Source organism: Dendropsophus ebraccatus, chromosome 2 (genome assembly GCF_027789765.1).
Source record: "Dendropsophus ebraccatus isolate aDenEbr1 chromosome 2, aDenEbr1.pat, whole genome shotgun sequence".
In the NCBI taxonomy this organism is placed as follows: domain Eukaryota; kingdom Metazoa; phylum Chordata; class Amphibia; order Anura; family Hylidae; genus Dendropsophus; species Dendropsophus ebraccatus.
This window is the reverse complement of record NC_091455.1, coordinates 204,953,405-204,965,455: the sequence shown is the minus strand read 5'-3', so window position 1 is coordinate 204,965,455 and position 12,051 is coordinate 204,953,405. Positions and strand designations below refer to the sequence as shown.

At 44.3% G+C, this 12,051-nt stretch overlaps 1 protein-coding gene across 1 annotated transcript; it reads right to left on the bottom strand.

Annotated features, from left to right (window-relative positions):
- Window positions 1-3,887: 3,887 nt before the first annotated feature.
- On the bottom strand, window positions 3,888-10,589 carry LOC138783925 (stonustoxin subunit alpha-like). Its single transcript, XM_069959254.1, has 3 exons — window positions 10,487-10,589; window positions 6,720-6,824; window positions 3,888-6,029 (listed from the first exon to the last, which is right to left on the bottom strand). Exons 2-3 carry the CDS (start codon window positions 6,799-6,801, stop codon window positions 4,609-4,611), a joined length of 1,503 nt encoding a protein of 500 aa, XP_069815355.1. The 5' UTR covers window positions 6,802-6,824; window positions 10,487-10,589; the 3' UTR covers window positions 3,888-4,608.
- Window positions 10,590-12,051: the final 1,462 nt, after the last annotated feature.

Sequence of the window (12,051 nt, the reverse complement as noted above, 5' to 3'; positions counted from 1 at the left end):
TGAGAGCTGCATTTAAAAGGCTAATTAGCTAAGAGTTGCGGTCCCAGGCTGCATATAGCACCCTGCACTGCGACGGTTCAGAGCGGGGTCGCCGCACGACCCCTCTCTGAATGCCCCCACTTGCATGAGGACGTACAGTTACGCCCTCATGCGGGAAGGGGTTAAGGACCCGAGTCAATTTATGTGGTTACAGCTCTGTGATGGATATAACTTATCCATGCGATTCTGAGATTGTTTATTGGTGACATATTGTACCGTAGGTTAGTGGTAAATTGTGGCCGATATCTATATGATTTTCTTGGGAAAGATGCTCACATTTAATTAAAAAAATGAGACAAAAAAAAATTCTTTTTAGCTTTTAATTTTCTGCAGGCACCATGGCCGTTGTCACATGCAGCCAATTTACGTCTGTAGAAGCGTAGTTCCGATACGCAAAACAGCTGTCACGCTGGCGTCCACATCATGCTCATCCTGCATTAACATTGTTTAAACCTTTTAAGAAGATTAAATTAAGTAAAGAATTTTTAATGGTAAGTGCCCTCAAAAAGTTTTTGTTTTTTTTTCTACACTATATGAATTTGACTAACTAACTGGAGTGAGCACCACCGTACAGTTGTGCAATATCCTATATTGGTGAATTTTATAGGACTATTTGCAAACATATAGTAGTGCCGGTTGCTGTTTCTTCCATATACAGTGGGGAAAAAAGTATTTAGTCAGTCACCAATAGTGCAAGTTCTCCCACTTAAAAAGATGAGAGAGCCGTCTGTAATTTACATCATATGTAGACCTCAACTATGAGAGACAAAATGAGAAAACAAATCCAGAAAATCACATTGTCTGATTTTGTAAGAATTTATTTGCAAATTATGGTGGAAAATAAGTATTTGGTCACCTACAAACAATCAAGATTTCTGGCTCTCACAGACCTGTAACTTCTTCTTTAAGAGTCTCCTCTTTCCTCCACTTATTACCTGTAGTAATGGCACCTGTTTAAACTTGTTATCAGTATAAAAAGACACCTGTACACACCCTCAAACAGTCAGACTCCAAACTCCACTACGGTGAAGACCAAAGAGCTGTCAAAGGACACCAGAAACAAAAATGCAGCCCTGCACCAGGCTGAGAAGACTGAATCTGCAATAGGCAACCAGCTTGGAGTGAAGAAATCAACTGTGGGAGCAATAATTAGAAAATGGAAGACATACAAGACCACTGATAATCTCCCTCGATCTGGGGCTCCACGCAAAATCTCACCCAGTGGGGTCAAAATGATCACAAGAACGGTGAGCAAAAATCCCAGAACCACGCGGGGGGACCTAGTGAATGAACTGCAGAGAGCTGGGACCAATGTAACAAAGCCTACCATCAGTAACACACTAAGCCGCCAGGGACTCAGATCCTGCAGTGCCAGACGTGTCCCACTGCTTAAGCCAGTACATGTCCGGGCCCGTCTGAAGTTTGCTAGAGAGCATTTGGATGATCCAGAAGAGTATTGGGAGAATGTCCTATGGTCTGATGAAAGCAAAGTGGAACTGTTTGGTAGAAAATACAATACAACAACAAGAAAACTGAGTTGCATCCATCAAACACCATACCTACTGTAAAGCATGGGGGTGGAAACATCATGCTTTGGGGCTGTTTCTCTGCAAAGGGGCCAGGATGATTGATCAGGGTACATGAAAGAATGAATGGGGCCATGTATTGTGAGATTTTGAGTGCAAACCTCTTTCCATCAGCAAGGGCATTGAAGATAAAAGGTGGCCGGGTCTTTCAACATGACAATGATCCAAAGCACACCGCCAGGGCAACGAAGGAGTGGCTTCATAAGAAGCATTTCAAGGTCCTGGAGTCTCCAGATCTCAACCCTATAGAAAACCTTTGGAGGGAGTTGAAAGTCCGTGTTGCCAAGCAAAAGCCCCAAAACATCACTGCTCTAGAGGAGATCTGCATGGAGGAATGGGCCAACATACCAACAACAGTGTGTGCCAACCTTGTGAAAACTTACAGAAAACGTTTGACCTCTGTCATTGCCAACAAAGGATATGTAGCAAAGTATTAAGATGAAATTTTGTTACTGACCAAATACTTATTTTCCACTTGGGGCTCTATGGGGCTTCTTATGGCTCTCTATGGTGATGTGGTTCATGTGGTTACATGTTAGTCAGTTGTCTCTCCTGCCTGGTAGGATGGAATATACGGTAACCCAATTGTTTTCCTGTGCTGCCGTAGAACGAATGGAGAGATGCATTTCTGTCGATGTTGTTGTCTGCAAAAAATGTTATCTCCCTTGTGACCGAGAACTGTGCACGTCCATCTCCATATGGTGGAAGATAACAAAATGCACACGATGCCCGTATTCCAGGACGCTCCACCTAGACATTATAACAACCCAATGTAGCATGGGGGCTCGGCCCTGTATATCACTATAGTGTAATCTTGGTAAAATAATCCTCATCTTTGGATTCGGAGCAGCTGCTTCATGGTGTCTCTATCCACAACAAAATCTTTGTGTAGCCCCATATGCTGTCATACAATAGAAGCTTAGATACACAGCTTAGATAAACCAGCTGTTTATTATAATAATATGTATATGTGCTATTGAGCCAGTGTATCTAAGCCCATAATTTTCTGGAGTGTACTTTTTCTTCTATATATAAGGCTGGGTTCACACTGCACTTTTGCAGTCCATTTTGGCTGAGCATCCTGTCAGCTAACAGGCCTCTTAGACGCTGCTGCTGCCGCCAGGACCGGGAAGCTGTGGCGCACAAGAGAGAAGACCGGGAGCGGGGAGAGGTAAGGTGCCGGGTGTTTGGGCAAGGGCTGCATGGACATTGCTAATGATGTCCATGCATCCCTTACTGCCCGATTATCGGGCCCTCTAATAGGTCCAATAAATGAGCGCCGATCTAGCAGAATGATCGGGCCATAGTCAGCCCGTGTAATAGTACCCTACCCTGTTATGTATAGAATTGTTGGTAAAGCCGGTGTATCTAAGCCTGTCATGTTTGATACAGTTCCGCTGTGTATCTAATCTCATGATATTTGCTATTATGCTATTCAGCGTTGAATGGCATTTATTTGGCCTAAAAAACAGAAGTTCCCCAGAGGGAGCATGGCTGGTGAGTATGGGTTTATTATTTTCTATGTAAGGGTGTGTGCACACGGAGGAATAGGCGAAGAATTTGAATCGGAATCCGCTCTTAATTTCCGCTTAAAATTCCTCCTGTAAAATATGTACAGAGCAATTGTGTTAAATGGGATTTCCGCTCTGTTGTTCACACGGCAGAATATTTGAACAGAATTTTCCGCTGCGGATCCGCTTTACACCCAAAGAATTGACATGTCAATTCTTTGGGTTGATTCCGCTAGAGAAGTCCTATAGAAGTCAATGGGGCTTGAACATGCACATGAGAACGAGGCTATTCCAACTAATGGGTCCATAGTCTCGCAAACTGATTTTACGGACATGTGAATGCAGCCTTACACCTCCTCACTCCCCTTCCCATCCCTGTAGTAGTCCCACCCCCAGTGCCCCAAAGCACCCGATTAGCCTTTGGATCTAACGACTAAATACACTGTAACAGACTTACCTGCATCCTCAGCACCTTGTTTGCAATAGGGAGCTATCAGGAAGTTAGATCTAGTCTAGCCTGCTCATAGTTGCCCTTTAACATTACAAAGTTGAGCTGTGATTGGTTGTTATGGGCAACAAAGAGAATCTCCTCCCCCCCCTTGACTGTGGTGCACACAAGCCTGGAGTCCTTGCACAAACATGCTAATATCTGAGGGCGTGGCCTATGTGTGCAGCCGCCAGCCTCAAGATGGCCGCTCTAAGGAGCCGTTTCCATGGTAGTTTCTCTCATCAAATAATGACAGTCCGCATGTTTTCAAAAGTGATTTTTTTAATGTAGGTTAGAAGGTGCTCTGATGTAGATGCCAATAATAGAAGAAATGATCAGGTACTACTAACATGGGGTTGTGTATGGTGGGTAGCCTCAGAGTAGTCCTGGCCTTATACCCGTGACAATGGTGGTGCTCAGCCTGAAAACACACAGTCCTTGTAGTGATAACAAAACAAAAAATTTGCACTTCCTAATTTTCTTCAATTATGGCAACATCAATGCTATCGGGAAGAAACAGGAAAGCTTGTGCACAGTATTCCCATTGATGTTGCTGTTACTGATGAAAATAAAGTCCAACTTTTTATGGTGATTGTTGCTGTTTTTCTCTATACACTAGAGATGAGCGAACCTCAAGCATGCTCGAGTCCATCCGAACCCGAACTTTCGGCATTTGATTAGCGGTGGCTGCTGAAGTTGGATAAAGCCCTAAGGCTATGTAGAAAACATAGATATAGTCATTGGCTGTATCCATGTTTTCCAGACAACGTTAGAGTTTTATCCAACTTCAGCAGCCACCGCTAATCAAATGACGATCGTTCGGGTTTGGATGGACTCGAACCCGAACCCGGTTCACTCATCTCTAGTATACACATAAGTATAGAATACATCTGAGCCCCTTTACATGTCTACACAGGAATCGGCCTACTAGACCCTTCACGCGACCTCTAGATGTGACCTTATTCTTCATCTTTTCTGTTTTTCTTTATACATTACGTCTGCATGTACAAAAGTTGGTTCGCGGATTTCCATTACGGATTAAATGAACATTGACACCAGGCCCGGCATGGCACCGGTCAGACGTGATCAGAAACGCCATGTTTACAGCACTTATCGCAGATGCCTGGAAATCGCTCACATTGCGGCGTACATTCTTTGAAACCTCATCTTCTTCATACCATTCCTCGGTTTCACCAACATTGAAGATGTCCTGAAGATTCCACGGTTCCTTATAAACCCAGGACTCTAAGTGTGAGAGATACAAGTCCTCATAATCCAGGTAAAAGTTAAAGCACACGGTGCCCAAATAGTTTGGTTCAAGAAGTTCTTTCATCAGATCGGTCTGATCTGCCACAATCCTGAAATCGGCCAGTTGGGTTCGTATTGATTGGACATACTCCATCTCCAGCCGTCTTCTTTTCAGAAATCTTCTGATGTTCTGGTCGCTAAACGGAGATTTGTCTTTCCTAAGGAGAATGTTCTCCAGACTGGACTCCTCCATATTCCCACCACGTACAGAGGGCAGGGCCTTGGACAGCTGTCTCTGGTACATAACCCTAAAGTGCTCAAAAAGTTTTTTGAACTGGGAAATCTTGTTAGCGAGAGCTGGAAAAGTTGTGGCGGCCGGATGTCCCATCATATCATTACACTCCATGACGACTTCTGACATTTGCTGCATTATATCTTCTACTCTAAACACCAGATTTTCGCTTATCTCTCGGGCCAAGCGGGCAGCTCTGGAGTCCAGATTTATCAAGGGGTACAGCCAAACCTTCATAGGCACAGCCTTTTCGCCATTCTCCCCCAACAGGCTTGGTAGGCTAGCGTAGATTTTCACTGCTTCCTCATAGGTAACTGGGTTCTTCTCCAAAGCAAAATCCCCATGAAACTTACAATTTAACTTACTGACTGCTTTTTTCTCTGTGTCTTTCATGTTCACACTTCCCGTGAGTTCTCCAATCTTTTTCACTATTCCTTGAAGTTTTCCTTCAACATCTTTGACTTTCTCAGAGTTGGTAAGTTCTTGGTCAAATATGAAGAATGCCTGGGCGCCATATAAGATCCCAGTGACCACATGGGTCGCTATCCCTTTGTCGAACACTTCTTGGTGGGTTATGTTGTTGTAGGAGAGGTGGTCCATATTCAACTGCTCAAACTTGGTGGTCCTCTTGTACTGCAATATGACTCTGGCTTGTTTTTTTGAGTCCTTTGTATCAGTCAAGTATTTTCCAGATCCGTCGACATCGATCATGCCGCTCCACAGACTGATCTTTAGTGATCCGGAGACATTTAGAGTGGACGACTTATTGGAAAGTGAGTCAGACGTTAGGACTTCAAAATATGTGCTGTTCTGCGATCGTGCTGTAATATTTGTGGCCAGATCCCCCTTGTTCCATAGAGTGATACCTGAGACCATAAAGAAACAACAATGAACACTATGGCCCAGATTTACTACTCCCATCCCAACAGTAGATTCTGCACCTAAATTTTAGAAAATTTGTGACACATTACAAGAAGACTATGAAACAACCCTTCAAACTGCATTCTTAACACAATAAAGTGAACGCGTCTGATAAAATCCAAAAAAGGGCAAAACAAACCCAAAACAAAAAATTGCGCTCATGTAGTACTTATAATACGAGGCAACTTTCTGAAGAGGATTCTCCAATCTTGACTATGGAATAACTCTTTACTTCCAATGCTAGGATCCTCAACAATCATTTGCAATATGTGGGGTGTTTAATTTCCCAGCAGCGCCTCCAGAGGTGAAATGAAGTATTACACAGTTCTGATTTAAATCAATGGGCTGTGCATGTAGTGTATATACTTCTTATTAGTATAACTGATGAAACACTTATCTGTTGTTTAATAGATGTTAAATAGGCTTTCCCAACCCAGAAAGTAATTGATACGACTAGGAGAGGTTATTGATCCGTATTGCTCCACAGCCCCATATACCGCGACTTCTTCATTCTAGAGGTTGAGTGGGACACAGCAGTGAGACCACAACTAACCAAACGGATATAGTAAGATACCATATGCCATCACTTTAGAGTGAAAAAGACAAGAAAACAAATAATTTGCTTATAGAGCTACCTGGAATAATCTTCTCTTCACGGCAATCATACAACATCCCAAGGGAGAAGGGGCGTCCTAGAGCCGGGATTTCTAAAGCCATTTTTATTTATATCCTTGATCCACCTGTGTAATAAAGAGCAAATAAGTAAAATAAAAGTATTTTGCAGATGTCAGAGCTGAGATCTCCCAGCATTCTCTTCTGCCCCAATCAGCTTATATTATATATTTCCTAGGGAGGTAGTATTATCTGCTCCTAACACACTTATAAGAAGAAACAGAGGCAGCACTATCAGAGCTTACATAACTTACAGGGAGAAAAGGAGGCAGCACTATCTGAGCTTACATAACTTACAGGGAGAAAAGGAGGCAGCACTATCTGAGCTTACATAACTTACAGGGAGAAAAGGAGGCAGCACTATCTGAGCTTACATAACTTATAAGAAGAAACAGAGGCAGCACTATCAGAGCTTACATAACTTACAGGGAGAAAAGGAGGCAGCACTTTTCTGAGCTTACATAACTTACAGGGAGAAAAGGAGGCAGCACTATCTGAGCTTACATAACTTACAGGGAGAAAAGGAGGCAGCACTATCTGAGCTTACATAACTTACAGGGAGAAAAGGAGGCAGCACTTTTCTGAGCTTACATAACTTACAGGGAGAAAAGGAGGCAGCACTATCTGAGCTTAAATAACTTACAGGGAGAAAAGGAGGCAGCACTATCTGAGCTTACATAACTTACAGGGAGAAAAGGAGGCAGCACTATCTGAGCTTACATAACTTACAGGGAGAAAAGGAGGCAGCACTATCTGAGCTTACATAACGTACAGGGAGAAAAGGAGGCAGCGCTATCTGAGCTTACATAACTTACAGGGAGAAAAGGAGGCAGCACTATCTGAGCTTACATAACGTACAGGAAGAAAAGGAGGTAGCACTATCTGAGCTTACATAACTTACAGGGAGAAAAGGAGGCAGCACTATCTGAGCTTACATAACTTACAGGGAGAAAAGGAGGCAGCACTATCTGAGCTTACATAACTTACAGGGAGAAAAGGAGAACTCCGCACTGGGGTGATTTTTGGCAGAGTGCTGTGGAAGATGAAAAAAGTAACATGCTCTCACCTCCAACACTCTAGCGCTGGCGTGAGGACGAGACCTTGCTACAGGTGCTAATTGGCTGAGCGGGCCTTGCATGTCAGGTCCCCACTCAGACCCAGAAGCATCCGGGACTGGGGGACTGCGGGATACCAGCACCAGCACTGGAGCTGTGAGAGCATATTACTACTTTCATCCTCCCTCTCCCCAGGACACTGCCAAAAATCGTCATGGTACGTCATGGTGACACTGGGGGAGTTCCGAGAGGGGTTCCACCGGGACCCTGCTCTGAATGGCGCCGCTCCCGGCTGTGATCTGCAGCCGGGGAGCGCCTCTTTTAAAAAAATTCCAAAGTGCAAAATTGCGCATATTTGGTCGCATCAAATCCAGAAAAAATTTAATAAAAAGCGATCAAAAAGTCACATATGCGCAACCAAGGTACCGATAGAAAGAGCACATCATGGCGCAAAAAATGACACCCATAGACCAAAGGGTAAAAGCGCTATAAGCCTGGGAATAGAGCAATTCTAAGGAACATATATTTGTTAACAATGGTTTGAATTTTTTACAGGCCATCAGATAAAAAGAAAAGTTATACATGTTATATATCGTTTTAATCGTAACGAGTTGAGGAACATATATAACAAGTCAGTTTTACCCCAGGTTGAACGGCGTAAACATGAAACTCCCTGAAATGAAAACAAATTCCTTTTTTTTTCAATTTGACAGCGCAAATGATTTTTTCCGGTTTTACTGCATATTTTATGAAAAAATTCAGCCTGTCATTGCAAAGTACAATTGGTGTCCCAAAAAATAAGGGCTCATGTGGGTCTGTAGGTGAGAAAATGCAAGCGCTATGGACTTTTAAACATAAAGTGGCAAAAGCGCAAAAACGAAAATTGGCTTTGACCTTAAAGGGGTTGTCCGGCGATAAAAAATTATTCACAGAATAACACACATTACAAAGTTATACAACTTTGTAATGTATGTTATGTCTGTGAATGGCCCCCTTCCCCTTGTTTCCCCCCACCCACGCTAGACCCGGAAGTGTGGTGCATTATACTCACCGCATCTCGTGTCGTCCACGGTCTCCGATCGTCAGCAGTGACGTCTTCTTCGTGAGTCCGGCGGATCTTCCCGAGTGCCGGCCGCCCTCTGCAGCGTCATCCGAAGCTCAGCCGCGATTGGCTGAGCATAACTGTGCTCAGCCAATCGCGGCTGAGCAGCTGATGACGTGGCGGCGTCATCAGCCGCTCAGCCCCGATTGGCTGAGCACAGTTATGCTCAGCCAATCGCGGCTGAGCTTCGGATGACGCTGCAGAGGGCGGCCGGCACTCGGGAAGATCCGCTGGCCTCCCGAAGAAGACGTCACTGCTGAGGATCGGAGACCGTGGTCGGCACGTGACAGGTAATGTATAGCGCACCACACTTCCGGGTACACGGGTGGGGGGAAACAAGGGGAAGGGGGCCATTCACAGACATAACATACATTACAAAGTTGTATAACTTTGTAATGTGTGTTATTCTGTGAATAATTTTTTTATCGCCGGACAACCCCTTTAAGGGGTTAAGCAATATTCTCCTGGGATGCTGCTCTTTCCCTCCCATTGTTGAGAGTTTGTTGTCGAGGTTACCGACCACTCCTCTGCTCTAAAAGACTGTATATTATACAGTATATGTACACTACATTTCTATACATCTACTCTATATTCACACACATATACAGTATATATCAGTCAGACCACTGCTTTTAGAGCAGAGAGATGGTCGGTAACCTAGACAACAAGCTGTCAACAATGGGAGGGAAAGAGCTGCACATTAGGAAAAGGAGACAAGTTAGCTAAATGAATGGATTTAAAAAAAAATATTCAACTTGACGAGTCCTATAATAACTGAGCTTCGTTATCTCTGCAATCCGCTCATCAGCCGGCTGCCTTCTAACTGGCCGTTGCTCTGTGCCTCTCTTCCACTGGTGGTGGGAAAGCTGGATCCAGTCCTGGGAAACTGGCAGAAGTTTCCCAGGACTGGATCCAGCTTTTCCAGCACCCGGGGAGGAGCGGCACACAGTTAAAAGGCAGCCGGCTGATGAGCGAATTTTCAAGATAACAAAGCAATTCGCTTTATTACTGTAAATTCTCTCATCTCTAGGATGATTCCTACAAAATTAAAGGGGTATTCCCATCTCGACTAACATAGTTATACTGATACTGATGTCAGTGTTGACAGCTCCTTGTCTAGGTTACAGACCACCACTCGGCTCTAAAAGCATTGGGCGGGTTTTTAGATCAGTATATGTGCCCTACAAGTTTACCACTATTAGGTGCGATGACATCGGTCACTTTTGTCACCATCACCAGACTGCTTCTGGCTTATTACACTGACATCTAGTGGCCAGACTACAATAATACAAGGCAGGAGGTCTTCCACTTTAGTTTCACTTTCACCAATCTATGTTAATATAGGATGTTTTTACACTTGGCAGGATTTACAAAGGGTTAAAACAATGCACTTATCCGACATACAAACGTTTGCTCGTCGTCAAACAGCAGATTGTCCCCACAAATCCCAGGTCCTAAGAAGGATTGTACCCCCACCCCACCCAGGGTAATATGCTGACGTCAGTGACTTCCCCCTTAATGGTTAATAATCCAGTCTGTGCCCTGTGGCTACAGATACAGGATCAGGACTCACTCCGACAGCTCTGCGGGCACAGACAGGTTCAGCCGGACTCAGGGGAGGAAGCGCTCCCTTCCTCTCTGCTGCTGTGTGTGTGCTGGAGGGCTGAACCTTCACTTTTTGCCTTTCCTCCCCTTCAAAGAGGAGGAGCAGAGAAAAATTAGAAGGAAGAGACGGTGTCTGCCATACATTGCCCCCCCTACCTCAATAGTGCCAGTAACTCAGCGCCCTTCCAGTCCCATAGCACCAGTCACAGTCCCATTTTGCCGGTCAGGGCTAGCTGGAAAACTTTAGCCAGGGGGGCAAGCACGGCAGTAGATTAAGTATTTATGAGTAGACCATTAAAGAGAATCTGTGAGGTCCATACCAGGTACGGAGCGGCAGATCCCAGCAGATATAAGTGACAGGATCTTTTTGTAACCAATGGAATTCTAAAAAAAACATCTGGGTCCTCCCAATGTGGGGCTGGCAAAAATGTGTCACTGTTTCTCATATCCTGCAGGTGGCACTATTGACACAACAACATACACTGTATATGAATAAGTGCAGTAAATGAATGACGCAATGTGCTGCTGTAAATTATGTGGTGTGGTTACTTAAAGGGGTAGTGCGGCGGTAAAAAATTATTCACAGAATAACACACATTACAAAGTTATACAACTTTGTAATGTATGTTATGTCTGTGAATGGCCCCCTTCCCCGTGTCCCACCACCCCCACCCGTGTACCCGGAAGTGTAGTGCTTTATACATACCTGATCCGTGCCGACACGCGTCCGCCATCTTGTGCCAAACGTCATCATCGGCCGGCCCGAACACCTCCGATTTTCCCGAGTGCCGGCCGTGTCATCAGCAGCTGAGCCGCGTTTGACCGAGCACAGTTATGCTCTGTCAATCTGCGGCTGAGCAGCTGATGACGCGGCCGGCACTCGGGAAGATCGGAGGTGTTCGGGCCGGCCGAAGATGACGTTTGGCACAAGATGGCGGACGCGTGTCGGCACGGATCAGGTATGTATAATGCACTACACTTCCGGGTACACGGGTGGGGGGGGGGGGACACGGGGAAGGGGGCCATTCACAGACATAACATACATTACAAAGTTGTATAACTTTGTAATGTGTGTTATTCTTTGAATAATTTTTTACCGCCGCACTACCCCTTTAAAGGCTCATGTAAGATGTGTGTAGTAACCTGGTACGGGCCCCTAAACCTTTATTGCACCTGAGTAAGGTAACTCCCTCGGGTTCACACAAGTGGGATGAGGCTCATTTTTTTAAAATCTGACCTGTCTGACTTTATGCTCTTATAGCTCAGTGATGCTTTAACGTATGCTAGCCATTCTGAGATTGTTTTTTCGTCACATATGGCACTTTATATTAGTGGCAAAATTTGGTCACTACTTTGTGTGTTTTTTGTGAAAAACATCAAAATATCATGAAAAATTAAAAAAATTAGCATTTTATCAACTTTGAAATTCTCTGCTTCTAAAAAAAGAAAGTCGTAGCACATAAATTTGTTACTAAGTCACATTACCGATATGTCCTCTTTATTCTGGCTTCATTTCATAAACATATTTTCCTT